Source organism: Eucalyptus grandis, chromosome 2, assembly GCF_016545825.1.
Source record: "Eucalyptus grandis isolate ANBG69807.140 chromosome 2, ASM1654582v1, whole genome shotgun sequence".
NCBI lineage: Eukaryota > Viridiplantae > Streptophyta > Magnoliopsida > Myrtales > Myrtaceae > Eucalyptus > Eucalyptus grandis.
Window position 1 is genome coordinate 50,291,372 of NC_052613.1, and position 15,904 is coordinate 50,307,275.

Sequence of the window (15,904 nt, forward strand, 5' to 3'; positions counted from 1 at the left end):
AAAAATACAACCTAAGGGAAAAAGTATTGTGTGCTGCAAGTTTTAAGCAAAGACGGATTGAGAATCCAAGCTTAGAGAGGTCAAATCACAAAATTTTCCTTAAAGTAACTTGCATAATCTTTCGAACCTTTTTCCTTTCAATTAAGAAAGATTATGGAACCAGAGGGATGGGCCACCACCAACTCCCCCTTAGGTCCGTCCGCCCAGTAATTTTAAAAGACAGAAGCGTATTCCTTTTGGGAGACTAATTTATAGCGAATAAGATCTAAGACAATCTTACATCATCAGTATTATTCCGAATAAGATATGAAGAATTTGAAAACAGCATCAATCAATAATTCTAATCATCTTCGATTAGGCCTTGCTCTAGCCTCTTGAGGTGTTAGTACTTTTTCAATAGCATTACTACTTTTTCAATAGCTTAACACATGTACTCTTACCTACTTATGCATTCATAGCGAGCGCAAGAGTTTACGACTCAAATTGCGTGACATACCCATCACCCATACATCATAGGATTCATCACAATCGGAGTTTATTGCAGGGCTATATTTTTCATTAGAGATGGCACTCGAAAAAAGGAACCGAGGAAGAAAGAAATCATCCCTTCACCTTTCTTTCCTTCTTCACATTCACCTCTCTTTCCTTCTTCACATTCATCTTCCACGATCCCATTTTCCTTGCCTCCCAACAACTTTTCCAGCACAAATTTAATAGATTAATATTACAAAAAAATCTTAAATTAGTATATTCGTGATAAATTCCTATAAAAAAATCCAAAATTGATAAATTTGTGATAAATTGATACACATGCAATAAATATAAGGTAAAATCTCAAATTCGTACGCTCGTTAATTGCCACAAGTCGTCATACTCAATAATTTAACGGTAACATTTGATAAAAACTAATAAATAGTAAATTTATTGCAATTGTATGAATTTGGATAATTTGATACAAATTTATCACCAGTTCACTAATTTGGGTAGTTTCTTGGTATTATGCCAGTTTAATACTACCATCTAATGGGCCCGGGGCGGGCAATAGCTCCTCGCAAAGCAAGCAAGGCATTATCCGTGTGCAGCTTTTTTTAAAGCTTTTTTGGGGGTCAACGTCAGGAAAGTTGCCGCTCCCAGACATTAATGCAACCACCGACACGTCGCTCTCGCTGGTGGCCTCCCACTCCGTCGTGTGGTGGAAGCGCCACCACGTAAATCCCCCATTTTGTTTTGACTCTTTTCCTTATCGCCAATCCATTCGCTACCTTTCGCCCATCCTTGACCCGTTCAACAAATCAGAGCCCCTCGCCTCGACGAAACCGCAAGAAAATCTTCCCAGATCCTCCGGCCCGGATGATCTCTAATCGCTTCTCGCGATTCGCATCATCCACCGAATCGGCCTCGACCGCGCGACGGACGAACGAGAAATCAAGCAAGGAATCGAAATCTTTCGAACGATCAGAACACATCAGTTAAAAACATACGATCCGGCCGATTACAATCACGATTCACAAGTCAAGACAAGCACGAACGACATAAACAGAGAGAAAACAGAGAGAGGGAGGGAGACAGAGATACAGCCCAAACACATGGCCGACTAACTTATGAGGGTTTTATTTTATCTAACGATCACGCTACTTCTTGAGAAAGCCCTGAGCCATTTTCATGTAGTCCCCGTAACCCCCGCCGCTCCCGGAATGCTCCTGGCCGCCGGAGCCGAGGAACCCCTGGGCCATCTTCATGTAATCCCCGTACCCCCCGCCGCTCCCGGACTGCTCCTCGCCCCCGGAATGGCCCGACGAGTGGTGGTGCGGCGCCTCGGCGGCAGGTGCTTCCCCGTGCGGGGCGTGGTGGCCGGCGGAGGCGGCAGGGGCTTCCGCGTGCGGGGCGTGGTGGCCGGCGGGCGGCGGCGGCGGATGAGGAGTTGGAGGAGCCGTACTGGTGGAGGTATCCCTCGGCCTTCTCCACGTACTTGCCGTAGCTCTTCTCCTCGAGCTTGCCGTAGTGGCAGGCGGCGTCGAGGATGTCGGAGGCGGCTCCGGCGACCCTGGCCCGGTCGATCTTGTTGGTCTCGTGGCTGAAGGTGTGCCTGGCGGCCTCCGCCACGACCTTGGCGCTGGCCATGAGCTCGCTGTTGTCGGGCTTGTGGTGGGCGTGGCCGTGCGACTGAGAGTGGGTGGCGTGGGTCGGATCCATCTGGCCGGAGGTGGGTCGCGGCTGAAGATCGAGGAGCGAGGATCGAAGAGGACGACTTTTTAAAGGAGGATTGGAAGGGGAAATTGCGACGGAGGAGAAAGCATGGATTTCGGGGGCTTTAAATAGAGGAGGCGAGGATAAACCAGTGAAAGTGGGCGGCTCTCGGGTGGTGGGGAGAGCTTCGGGCTGAGCGGCCGCGACATGTACACGGACTCTAGTCTCTTGGGCCGCGGGCGTGACGGGGCGATTGGCGAGCGAAATTGATTAAGCCCACGCGCACTGTACGCGCATGATGTTTGATTGCAAGCCCAAGATTTTGATCACTCCTCTCCTCGTGGTCAGCCCGGAAGGTCAATACCATTAGTTAGTTTTTCTTAGGATGGGTTTTGTTCGTCTTTGAGAACGGACTTTGGCATGCTGAAGGTCAAAGCTTTTTGAGAGAATGCGAATTACGTTTGGTAAAAAGCCTTTGCAAAACCACTTTAGGTTCGAGTAATGTTTGGTAAAAGAACTTTTGCAATGGGTTTTGGATACATTTTCTTTTTATATTTCTTATTATAAAAAAAGAAAAAGAAACTCAAAACCCTTTGTCGACTCCTAACAAAGTGCTTTAGCTGCCGGTGAGCCAAGATCTAGTGCCAATAGCAATCGACTAAGGTCGCCTAACCTCTGGTTGTGGTCGCTTGGGTTGCATGACCCTCGTTCATCTTTCGCTGGGCACTCGTTGACCCCTCACCAACCCTTCACCAACCAAACTGAAGAATCTTGCAAAGAAGATGAACAGTTACAAAATAGGGAAATTCAGAAAACTAAAGAATTAGTGAGGGTAATTTTGGAAGGAAGAGTATTGTAATCATAGTTTCAGCATTTCACAAATGCTATTTCAAAATGCTAAGTGAGAACGGCTTGGGACTTTTAGCATTTTCAAGACTAGCACTTGGTCGAAAGCTATCTCAATATGCTTGCCAAATACCTCAACATTTCCCCAACAAGCTTAAGCCCCTAGGAAATGTGACACCTAAAAATTATTAATAAGTAGGAATTGGGTTGCAATTAATATCATGTGCTAGAAATTTTATGCGATCAATTAATATGACCGTTGTGTTTGAGCAATGATAGAAATTTACTAAGTTAATTATTAGCTTATGTTCGAAAAGTTTCGCTAATTGTGTTGACGGGTCCACAATATTTTTCGGCTTTATTAATATTTAGAATGGACACCGGTTCAACTTTATGTACTAATTCCCTTAACATTTTAGTGATTCAACCGGGATGAAAAAGGCTACTTTGGAAAGTTATTCTTTTAACTCTTTCTTCCATCAACAAGTCTCTCTTTGAACTTATATTTTTATCTTTCTCCTATTGGCAAATTGAGGTATTAAACTTGGTCTTGTTGATGCCATGCCTATTTCATCTATGTTAACTTCTATTTATTTGGCCAAAAGAGACGAATCCCTCCAAAATATCTCTTTTATTGGCTTATGAAACAGTGTCACGTGTATAAACTATCTACTTAGGGGCCATATGAACTCTTTTAATTGGAACAACAAGCCTCTCTACTCTTAGACATCATGATTTTACCCTTAGTTAATTAAGCAACTCCATTAATTCACTCTTAAATATTTATCCTATCGAAGGGTAAGTGCTCAATTAAAAAAAAAAACAACAACAACAACGAAAAAAACTAAAAAAACAAAAGGATAGAGAGAATTTTCAAAAGAAGGCCCCACTCTATTACTTCAGCAATCACTCTCCACTTCCTTTTTAACTTTTGCTTTCAATTCTGAGAGTAAAAGTAAAAGATCCCACATACATTTTTTTTTTTTAAGTAATGAGTTTATTTTCATATTTGAACAAGGTAAAGTCATTAATTGTCTCTACTCTTCATAAATGGGTTTGTTGCTTTCAAAACAAAAATTATTGATTTCAGTTTTGTTTTACTTAAAAGGAAAGCTAAAGCTTGGATTTTTGCACAAGCTATTTTCAATGTAAGTGAAAAGTCTAGCCGCTAAGCTAAGTTATTCTAATGAGTACTTAACTTGGTTGCTTATTGACTATTTAGTTTTATGAACATGTGTGAGTAAGTTTGCTAATAGCATGTTGGGTTTCTCACTTGTGTGAATTAACTAGAGTTAAATGTTGACAAAAAAATAACTAGGGTTAAGATTATGTCATGCATAGGATCATATGGATAAGTTCAAATGATTTAATTTAAACATGTGGATAAAAAATGTGGTGGAGACGAAGACATTTGTGACAAATAGCATGGTTTAATAAAAAGATGGAGATGTTGTGTTAATTTGGATAGATACTTCACATTGCAAAATAATCAAGAAAATCGATATTCGTTTAAAATGTCGGTAAATCAGAAAATTATTTTGATACCACTAAAATTTTAAACAAAAAATATAAAACGATATGGAAACTTAACTCAGTAAAATATTAATATTTGAAATTTGTTCGATACGTATTTAAAAGCATATCAATCAGTTACTATACTAATTATATATCCTAAATATCATAAACTACAAAGAAAACTTCGGATGTCACACTAATATGATTTATTTACAATATTCTAGTCTACTTTCGAGGAAATAGGAAAATGTTATGATAGGATCATGGTCTTTAAGGGCAAATATAATGGTGACTTGGTTGCCACGAAGAGATTCCCCTATAGTTATGTTGAAAACATTTCATTGATTCGATGTTCGCACCTACCGAAAACCGTAGCCGAATATTTTTGACCCGTCAAATCAGGAAAATACTTTGAAAAAGCGTATTAATCTACTTTAGGACTAAATTGACAAATCATCAAAATATTTATGAATAAATTGGAACAATTGAAAATTTTAAAACTAAATTGGGACTCGTTTCGTTCCAAAATAAAATGTGTGAAAATCTCGTGCAAGAAGTATCAGTGTAACTAAATTGCCTTATATGTTCTAATACATAAGAATGCAAGTATTTGTCGCAAAGTATAATATTCTAGGAGATTTTGGTTATTCATATAAGAGCTATGTGACTGTAGCTTACAATATTTATTTATAATACTTTGGTCTGCTTTCAAGGAAATAGAAATAGGCCTTAATAGGATCACGGTCTTTAAGGGCAAATATGATGATGATTTGGTTATCGTGAAGAGATTCCCCTGTGGTCATATTGAAATAGAAAATGGCGCTCTCAAATTTTATCCAATTATCCACATCAAAATGTGGAGGAGGGCAATGTATTTCTCACAAAATGGTGTTGTAAATGATGTTAAAAATGTGCAATCTAGAAGAGATTAATTAAGTGAAAAATGCTCGTGATCTTTTCATATGAAGAAATGTAAGACATCGATTGACTCACTCTAGGTGCACTCATCTGAAGTCATGCTCCTTTTATATCATTAAATCCCGACGTGGGCAATATTTCTTTGATTGAAGTAGAGACGAGGGCTTAATCCAAGACTGGAGAAAGCCAACTTAAAGTATCGCTGGACTACACTGTAAAGAAAAAATAACGTTTATTGTTGATGACAAAGGAATTGGAGATGAGGAGTGGGGACCGTGTTTATTGTTGATGACGAAGGAATTGGAGATGAAGAGTGGAGACCATTACTGAGGTGCTCTTTAGGCTATCAAGAGCCTAAATGTCGTCGATTACTATTCTTCTGATCTATATTCATCCAAATTCCCATTTGTACGTGTCTCAATTGTCCGATTTGATAATAGGGACGATGCTACGAACTTGGTTTATGTCGAGGGCCAAAAGTAAGCGCTGCATCAATTGTTCGTAATTGACACAATTTTAAAAAAAAAAAAAAATATCTCTCGAATTATCAAATTGGGCCTAAAACAAGCTCTCACGTTGGCATTAAATGCCTTTTTCCCCCTATTTCATCCTATCTCCATCTATTCTTCTTTCATAGTATATGATCGGGACCTAGTGATGTATTATTTTGAATCTAAACTATAGAAGAAATTTCCCAATTTGCTTGTGTCTCTCCCTTCCCTTTCCTCAGCGACGGAGGTGAAATTCGGGATGAAAATCAAGGGTATGGGGAGAAATTTCGGGACTTTCGGAGGGCTTTTTTTCCTGTTATTTCCCCCTAATATTATTTTTCATTTTGCGAAATGGGCTCCCGAGAAAACAACAAACGAAAACAATGGGGAAGAAGACAAAATACAGATGAGAAAAGGTGGGGGAGCCGAGCTCTGCAATTGCGAAATTGCAAGCTCATCATCATCATCACCGTCATCACCACCGCCCCTGTAGCGGAAACGGGTCGTACGAACGGATTCGCCGTTCCAATTCGCCCCCAAATCCTCCCGCAATCTGGTCGGTGAGCCCCGAGCTTCTCTCCCCGCTCGGCCGCGCGCGCGCTCTTGCTTCCGGTTCGATCACGTCGCGCTGATCGTCGATTCCCCTTTCCATCTCGGGTCGAAGGAGCCGCGGCTTGCGGCGGTCGAGGCTTTCGGAATTGGTCGCGGCTCTCGTGTTGTGCGAGTGCGGAGGTGGAACGAGGGTGCGGGGGAGGAATTGCGTTTTCGCTTTTGGGTGTTTTTTGTGTTTTTTTGTGACTTCTGGCGCTTCCGCCAGATCAAGCTCCGGGATTTTGTCGGAGTTCCGCGTTTCCAAACTCCGAGATGCCGCCAGCGATGCGTCTGTAGGATTCGTGTTGTTAGTGGTGCTTGATGGCGTTCTTGCGGCGGAAATGCATGAATTGGGTGTTTAGTTGATTTGGACGTGTCGATCAGTTCTGCAAATTGCGGCCTTTTGTTGAATTATGGAGTACGACTGTGAAAATAAGCGTCTGTCAGTTTGAATTGCACTTGGTAGATTGGGAGGTTAAAGTGGTGTGCAACCCGTGCCCTGCATAATTATTTTCTGCCTTTTGGTTTTTTGGTCGTTACCAGGGAAATATAGTTGACTGGGGATTTTTTTTATTTTTTTATTGTGAAATAGTGTGGGCTATTGGAAGTTGAATTCAGGAGGTGCTTGCTCACGGGTGCTTGTCCGCTCTTTAATCCAGAAGAGCTGATCATTGGTGACTTGAGTTGAGAGTCCAGTCTCCGACGCAGAAAATGTACCGTACTGTGGCCACTGCCACAGCTGTTGGTGGATTACCAACTGATAGTGGGGAATATGTAGTGAGTTTGGATCAGGTTCCGAGGTGGAGTGATACAGAATATAGATCGTCCTTGGATTATGAAAATGGGGATCCTTCATTTTCTAACTCATATTTTGCTGATCCTCTGACGTCATATTCTGAAATTACTGGCAATGGGACGATGTCGAGGTTTCCGGTTCAACATGAAGTTAACTCAAAGGTATATCTGTGGAGGGGACACCCATGGAATCTCGAGGTGGATGCAGTCGTGAATTCTACGAACGAGGTGATTACTCTTTTGCTGTCTGCTAGTTAGAACCTTGGTTTGTTATTATGATGGCTAGCTTTTCATTTGCTGCTTTCTTGTTCACGCTACTTTTTTATGATAGTCATAACTGGATAAAGAAATTGCTCCTAAACTGGGAACCTAAACTTAGGATTGCATGTCAGAATGCAATATTCCGCAGTGTGATTCCTTTTGACTTCTTATTTACGGCACAACATCTCCCCTGATTGAGTTTGTGAAATTTTGCCGATGGATGCAATGAAACTTGCAATTTCTGATTGTGCAGTGCTAAAGTTTATGATTGATTCTGGTGTTGTTTCTCTGCTTTGATTTCTGTTGCATCACTTGAGCTCTCTGGTTCTGGTTTTGGGCCATATTGGGTGAGTGTTATTGTTTGTATGAGTTTGAGTCTTGTGCTGGTGAGTTGGGCTGGCTTTGGGCTTGTGTAGGACTATTCTGCTTCTCATGGTATCGAGCTAAGCTAATAAAAGTAACTCACTCACCTGGGGAAAAAAAAGTTCATGATTGATTCTTGTTCAGGGCTCTGTTTGTGAGGGAGTTGAGTTTCAAAGTATGTCCCATTTGCTAACTATGCGAACGAACTGTTCTTCTGTTGTGTGGATTATTGATGCCAACTATTGTATCCTTTGATGCAAGTTCTTCATTGATAGACATGTTTGAGCATCACGTGAAAGCTTCATTGTGTTAATAGTTTGTTCATCGCATATGTCATATTTGTTTTCCTTTCAGTCACTACATGCCTATTATTGGTACTTGCAGGTCAATTGGCTTCATATTTAAACATGCATTTTAATGAAATATTGCATTGTATGGAACTAACTGAGTTCAGTGACTGGACCTTGTATTCATTTGAACAAGCGAAATGACTATTTTTTTCTTCTGAGAAAAAGGCATGACATGTTTACTCTTCTCATGATTGTTAGAGTATGGATGAAGCACACAGTAGTCCTGGTTTACATGCTGCTGCTGGGCCTGGTCTCGCTGAAGAATGTGCGACACTGGTGAGTGAAATTTTATTGGTTCTGTAGTGCTGCGTTGAGTGGAATCTGTGGTCTTACGGGCATTATCAACTATATTTGATTGTCAAGCTGAGTTGATATGGACAGAACTTAGGGAAACATGAAATTTATGGGCATCAAGATCACCTTGCACCTTGATTAGCTAGAATATTTGCAAAACAAGCACTTTGCCATTCTTTTCATGGAATGAAGGTTTTCTCTAGACGTATGAAATTGCATTGTGGATTTAACTTTTTATTTGCATCCTTTGGGCATAGGGGGGATGTCGGACTGGAATGGCAAAAGTTACAAACGCATATGATCTTCCAGCAAGGTTGGTATATTTTTGTGTATTGAACAGGCTGGCCACAGCCATTTAAAGATTTTTGTGAAATTCCTCACTCTAATCAAACTTTAGCATTATGCGATCAAGTGGCTAACTAATGTAATTGTTTTCGATTGTAGGAGGGTGATTCATACTGTTGGTCCTAAATATGCTGTCAAATATCATACTGCTGCTGAGAATGCATTAAGTCATTGTTACCGCTCTTGCCTTGAACTTCTTATTGATAATGGGCTTCAAAGGTTGTGCCAGATTAGAAGCTGTATTATTTCCTCGACCTTAGTCCTCTTTTACTTGAAACTTGAAGTGTTTGTCTGACTTTTCTTCTCATATACTATACAGCATTGCCATGGGTTGCATATACACAGACTCAAAGAACTATCCGCGTGAGCCAGCAGCACATGTGGCTATAAGTGAGAATTTTTCCAGTATTTTACAATTTTATAACCTGATCCTGTATAATTTTCTTTTCAATTGCATCAAATTTCTTTCCCCATTTTTTCAATTAGAATTTGGTCTCATTTAATGTTCTAAAAGTTATTTGGCATGATCAGTTTTTAAAATATATCTTTCAGAAAATGGATATCTACCTCGGATAAGATAAAAGAGTATCTACTATTTTAACAAAAATATTCTCTGTAGTTGAATGATCTCCTTTTATTAATTTGCTAATCTCCATCTGGCAATAGCTGGACATCATTCCAAATGAGTTATTTGTAGGCTTTGCTAAATGTAAAGGTAGTGATAGGACATTGAAGAGCGAGTACAAGCTTATATATATGAGCCTGAATTCCATTGTATTAGCAAAGAGAAAAAAAGAAAAAAAAAATGCTATCAAGAATTGAACTGAAGTGGTATTACTTGCTAGTTCCTTTTTTCTTTTTGTCTTTCCTTTTCCCCATGGGAATCTATTTGCCAATGCTGGCTCTTCATCTTTCCTCTTTGTGGGTTTTCTCTTTTTTCTTCTATCCATGCCCTATGCTTAATTTTCTCTGTCTGGCAAATCTGGTAAATAAGTTCCATTAAGTAAAAGTTGGCAGATTATGTTCTCGTTAGAAGTCAAAAGATAATCCTGCAATTCCATCTTCACTGATTTCACTTCATATGCATAAAACTGAAGTAACATGTCAGCTAAAAGCAAATGCACAGCAGTTCTATAGTAAGGAAGAAAGCACTTCTTGAGCTAATTTTGTGGGCTAGCATCCCTGGTGGCTCTGGGATCCGCAAATCTGACTCTGGCTTCCAGAATAAACCAGGCTATCATGACATATTCCTCAACATGCCTCTTAACTTCCTTAGAGTGTTGATTTAGCTTTTGCACTAGATCAAGCCCGCACTCTTTCTCCTTATGTTGGTGCTTATTCTGTATAAGGGTTATTATTCCCTCTTAAATTTGTGGTTCTGCATTCTGTTTACTCCTATAGGGACTGTTCGTCGTTTTCTTGAGAAGCAAAAGGACAGAATCAAAGCAGTTGTATTTTGCACCACGACTGCAGTTGACACTGAGATCTATAAAAGGTGTGTAGATTGTTGTAATTTAGTTGAGATTAAATGCACAAGCAGTTATGAGGCCTTTACATGGATTTTGGGTTTCCTTGTCCTATCTCTGTTTTTTGTTTTTCCCCGTGCTTCTGTTTCTTGTGTAGTTCTCATTTTTACTACTAATGCAGACTGCTTCCACTTTACTTTCCCCGAGATAAACATGAGGAAGAGGTAGCCATTTCCAAGCTTCCTGCAGATGTTGGGGATGAAAATGGTGAGACAATTATTGACGAACGTAAAATCCGAATCAAGCCTTTGCCAAAGAAGGGTATACCCAAACCTCCACGAGCCTCTGAGGATCCTCCCATCAGTGATGTTGGCTTGGTTAGAAGGTTGGTTTACCTGATATATGATGGCAACGTTGTTTTTAGTAGGTTATGACTTGTCTACATCCAGCTTTCTTGGAATACATATTGTATGATATGACTTTGTTTTCATCTTGTGACATCTGAAGAGGCAAATCTACTTATAGTCCTCAATAAAAAGCAGTTTTGAGAGTTAAGACCATCTGTCGTCTAAAGGAGGCTGTTCATTTGCTTCTCTGTGATTCTCTCTAACGGGAGCTTTTTATATATCTGTTTCTTCTTTTAAGGAGGATTCTCTAGGATTTTAACTTGCAACCAATTAAGTTGAAAAGCATTTTGCTAATGCTTTCTTACTCTTTCATATATAAGGCACTTTACTTGGTGTGCTTGCTTGTGGTTAAAGTACTTTTGATTGTAAAGTTTGTGTTTTTTTCCATTTGACTTTGTCCTTCATTTGTTTGTATCAACTGAATTTACTGAGTTTCTTGTGTCTTACAGGACTTCTTCATATTTGGACTCATACTTGGATCCTGCCTTCATGTCATTAATTAAAGATCCAGATCAACGGCGAAAGGAGCAATGGGAAAAAACTGCCCAAGCACAGAGTGGCTGGAATTGTGCTAGATTGCTTGGATTGGGTGATCTCGGAGGACCTCCTTTATCTGTTGCTGAAGAATACTCACTTCATTCTAGATACCTCTCTAAAGCCAATTCTGTTAATCTATCCGAAATTGCAGAGATGAAGATTGTGTATGCATCTATTCCTACTCCTTTTTTCTATGCTTAGTTTTCCTTCCCATAAACTATAACTTAGGTTAAACTTTATTAGAGGAAAGAAAGCTTAGACTAGTTTAGTTGGTGGGTTGTGCCTCAACATATCGGCTGTTGTGACAAGTCAGGCAGTTTTTCTTTAGGTCGCGGCTCTGCCATCTTCAATTTTCTTTTTATTCTCTCCACGGTTCCCCTGTTGAGATTAAAGGTGATCCATAATTCACACATTTGAGAGAGAGAGAGAGAGAGAGAGAGAGAGAGAAGAAGATGACAATGATGAAGGAATTTTATCCCCTTGTATCCAAACTACATATCTCCTGATTAAGTATTGGATTTTCTGTTTTCAGTTACCGAGGTGGGGTGGACAGTGAGGGTCGCCCTGTGATGGTAGTTGTGGGAGCACATTTTCTGCTGCGCTGTCTTGATCTAGAAAGATTTGTCCTCTATGTTGTAAAGGTAACAGGCGTCAGTTTTTACAGTTTCACAGCTGTTACTTGTTCTTTTGACATGACTGAGACCTGGCCATTACATACGTTTTGTGTTATGAAAAAGCTGTTCAATCTGGTTGTTCAGAAATTTGGTTGCTCATGTGCTTCTTAGATCATTGGAAAAGGAAAACCAAAATAAACCTGTATAAACTTGCATAAAGCTGTTTCTGTGTTAGTTAATTATATATGCATTTAGCTTGTAATATCTTGTGAGATTATTTTGATCACCACCTTTCTATTAAGGCTGACTGAAAGTATTCCTATCAGGGTGTCATATCCATTGTCTTATACTTCTGGTACTTGTATCTAGATTTTACAGAGCAAAGGGACACATATATATAATACAACATGCTGATTAATACGGTCTGTTCAGTGGTTTGCCCTGATTGATGCAAGGCTAGTCACCTTTATGTCGTCCCTGACACTAAAATGCTTTCATTCATAATTTGGTGTTGAATAATTTATTCAAGCTTTGAATTAGAACTTACAGGATATGGAACTAACTCAAATTTTGTGATCATGGTTTTTCAGGAATTTGAGGCGGTGATAAAGAAACCTTACACTATTGTATACTTCCATTCTGCGGCATCTTTGCAGCTGTAAGTACCTTATTATGTGACAGATGTGAATCATGAAGTATTGTTTACTTGGAATGACTCGCAGAATAATTATGAGCTTTGCAAGTGCTGAACTGTGATCAGCATGGTCTGGATGTGCGATTGGGTCAAGTCGTAGACAAAAGTCAAAATTGGCTTTGCTGGAGCATCATTGTCATGATTATTCCAACTTTATTAACTACTCAACTGACTCGATATCCATTTATGTGTGATGAGACTAAATAATCAGGAAAATTATTATGAAAACTCATATAGAATGGAAAAGTCTTGAATTTATTTAGTCTAGATTATTAGAAGTGAATAATTTAAATCTAAAATATGTTTAGAATCAATGATCCAATTATTTAGTGATTCACTTAGTGGTAACTATATTGAATTCAGCACCAGTTATAATTAGACTCGGTAACTTTCAGTCAAGCTCGAGTAACTACTGAGAAACATTTTGAAATTCTGAAGCAGCATAGCTCGACGTTACTCCTAGAAAGAGATTATAAAAAGAAAAAAATGGAGCAACAAAACGCTATTGAAAGCCATAATCATGACATGATATGTTGGTGATGAATGCCAGTGAGGTATAAGGGCTTGGATAGGGTCTTTTAATTGCCATGTTTCTAACTTTTCTATATGATTTTGGCTTATGGATTGCCTATCAGTAGTTTAAAAGTGTTAGATAAAGTTGCAACACCTATTGAATAATTAGTCTCTGCGAAAGCTTCATCATGATTAAGTAAAGAGGCTCTACCAAAAAGAGGCTCTAATGAAAGCCTTGCAAAGAGTTTCCATCCTCTTTGAAGTCATCTATTGAGTTGTCTTTCTCTATTCACTGTTGGCGCAATCATCTTGCTAGTCATTATCGTGACTTTACACAGTGGGAAATCCTCTGTGGGGGTGAATTTTGGTTAGTATATTAAATAGATAATATGGGATGAGACGAGTAATACATTAAATTCATGTAAAGCAAGTAAATTGATTGCTTCGATGTGGAGTGAGCTCTTACATATCTGAGAATCACATTTGTATGCAAATGGAACTGTAGGTTTTCAATTTGGTGTGTGACCTACTTTGTTTACTGCATATGCAATTTTTCGCAGTCAACCTGATCTGGGATGGATGAGGCGGATGCAACAGATACTCGGTCGTAAGCACCAGCGTAATTTGCATGTATGCAGTACTTTATTACGTGATTTTGCTGCAAATGTATGCATATATGTAGTAGTAAGTACATTAACCTTCACTGCCTTTTTGCAGGCAATCTATGTTCTTCACCCAACTTTTCACCTAAAGGCCACAACTTTTGCCTTGCAGTTGTTTGTAGACAATGTGGTATGTCTGAATTCTTCCTGTTTATATGTCAGCTATCTATCATTTGTGAAAGCATTGATAATTTAAATTTTAGGTGTGGAAGAAAGTGGTGTACGTTGATCGACTTCTGCAATTATTCAGATATGTTCCTCGTGAGCAGTTGACAATACCCGATTTTGTGTTCCAGTTAAGTTCTCGGTACCGTCTTTTTACATATTTTGATACCCCTGCATATACATCAACTTACTCATGGCTTGCACTAATTGCATATATTTACTCATGGCATGCGCATAACTCTTTCAATGTATTACTGGATTGGAACTGGAACCGTTACAATAACAACAAAAGCGTTGGTTCTTTTGGGGATCAAGGTTGCACTTATTTGACTAGCTGATTTTTTTAAACCCAAAGCACTGCAGGAAGCTTTTAAATGGTCAGGGCATTCCGTGGCTATTAAATTTAGTAGCACTGGCCGTGATCTATGTGAAGGGATCTTCTTGTCCCATTTAATTACAAAGGTCAGAGAAATAAAAGTCTTTATTTGTGCAGGCACGATTTAGAAGTGAACGGTGGCAAGGGTCTTATTGTGGATCCCAGGACCAAATACGTGTATCAACGACCATAGTAGTACCAACTACAGTTTGATTGGCGACAAGCAGCAGCGCAATTCTCTTTCTCTCTCTCTCTAAAGCTGGCTTGCTGTGTCTTCGGCCTACATTTATGTACAAAATCATAAGCTTTTGTTTATTCTTTCTTCCCCTCTCTCTCTGTAAGTGTAAGTGTTTTAGATTGTCGATTTGTTTGACTGAAGATAGAATAAAGTTTATCTGTTTCTCGTTGTGTTCTTGGATGAATGAGCTGTGGTATTTGAAAATAGTTTTGCTTTCTGGCTATCGGGGCATCTGACTGGATGGATTACTTTCTTCTGCTTGCCTCCACGAAGTAGCGGTTACTTCCAACTACAATACTCTGTCTCTGTCTCTCTCTTTGGTTAAAAAAAAAGTTTGAAGTATATTTGTTATAGGCGTATCAGTTTTGGGTTTTTTAAAATATTAACTTTTTATTCAATATGATCCCTAAATTATCTCTGAACTTAAGTTAATTGAAGGATAAAATTGAATATTTTCATACAGTTTATGACTAATTTGAATATTTACCAAAAGTTTACGGACTTATTGAATAAATTAAAACTCCAAGGACAACATTAAATATTAAGCTAAAGTTTAGAAGTTATATTGCAAAAAATTAAAAATTTAGGCACTACAGTGCACATTAAGTCAAAATTCATGGATTATTTGTGTCATTATCTCTTATTTTTAAGATAAGGATAAGGTTGTTCTTCAAAACTATACTTAAAATTGTCTAAAATCCACACACAAAATTGGAAGAGAAAAGGCTTGTATGTTAATTTCCAATTTTGAGTGCACAATGCTATTCAATTGCTGGCCAAAAAATTTGATTCGAGGCTGAAAAGCAAACTTACTCTTTAACAGTCTAGTCTTAATTTTTAAAGACATTGCCATAACCAAATGTAATAGCGCCATTTTAACTTTTTTTTTAGTGTAGACGAATCATTTTGTGATTATAACCAATCGTATATATACGTTTTTAACTTTTTCAGAAAAGACAGTTTCTTTTATCACACTTTTAAGTTTTAACTAGGGTGACTCTACATTCATCCTTGAAATGGCTTCCTCCACCCCCAAGAGGATGGAAAGGACGAATTTATCCGACTTGTGGATCTCATTCCTCGCCTTCTTTATCTCCACCAAGTCTTCGTGCTTCAACAATCCACCTCTATTTTGTTTCTTTATTTCCTCCTAACAATGGCCGGCAGGAGGCCCCCTCCTCTCTTTCTCTCTCTCCCGTTCTGGCTACACTAAAACAAAGTGTGTGATATTCAAACCTGTATCCATGAGCTAATGTTGAGCCCCTCACTTAAATTG

General features: G+C 39.0%; 2 protein-coding genes across 8 annotated transcripts; one reads left to right on the forward strand and one right to left on the reverse strand.

Annotated features, from left to right (window-relative positions):
* Window positions 1–1,443: 1,443 nt before the first annotated feature.
* LOC104433408 lies at window positions 1,444–2,303 on the reverse strand. Its single transcript, XM_010046142.3, has one exon. The coding sequence runs from the start codon at window positions 2,191–2,193 to the stop codon at window positions 1,627–1,629; it is 567 nt and encodes a 188-aa protein (XP_010044444.2). The 5' UTR covers window positions 2,194–2,303; the 3' UTR covers window positions 1,444–1,626.
* Window positions 2,304–6,331: 4,028 nt separating this feature from the next.
* LOC104433409 (protein GDAP2 homolog) lies at window positions 6,332–14,845 on the forward strand. Of its 7 annotated transcripts, none has more exons than XM_010046144.3 (15): window positions 6,334–7,031; window positions 7,141–7,571; window positions 8,516–8,593; window positions 8,869–8,924; window positions 9,056–9,175; window positions 9,276–9,346; window positions 10,358–10,451; window positions 10,604–10,807; window positions 11,279–11,530; window positions 11,899–12,007; window positions 12,571–12,638; window positions 13,748–13,817; window positions 13,905–13,979; window positions 14,053–14,144; window positions 14,508–14,845. In XM_010046144.3, exons 2-15 carry the CDS (start codon window positions 7,260–7,262, stop codon window positions 14,581–14,583), a joined length of 1,677 nt encoding a protein of 558 aa, XP_010044446.1. In that variant the 5' UTR covers window positions 6,334–7,031; window positions 7,141–7,259; the 3' UTR covers window positions 14,584–14,845. The 7 variants fall into 7 exon arrangements, with proteins under 7 accessions (XP_010044450.2, XP_039162624.1, XP_010044446.1 ...); XM_010046145.3 differs by having other exon boundaries at window positions 6,334–6,700; XM_039306689.1 differs by having other exon boundaries at window positions 6,334–6,681.
* The last annotated feature ends 1,059 nt before the right edge of the window (window positions 14,846–15,904 follow it).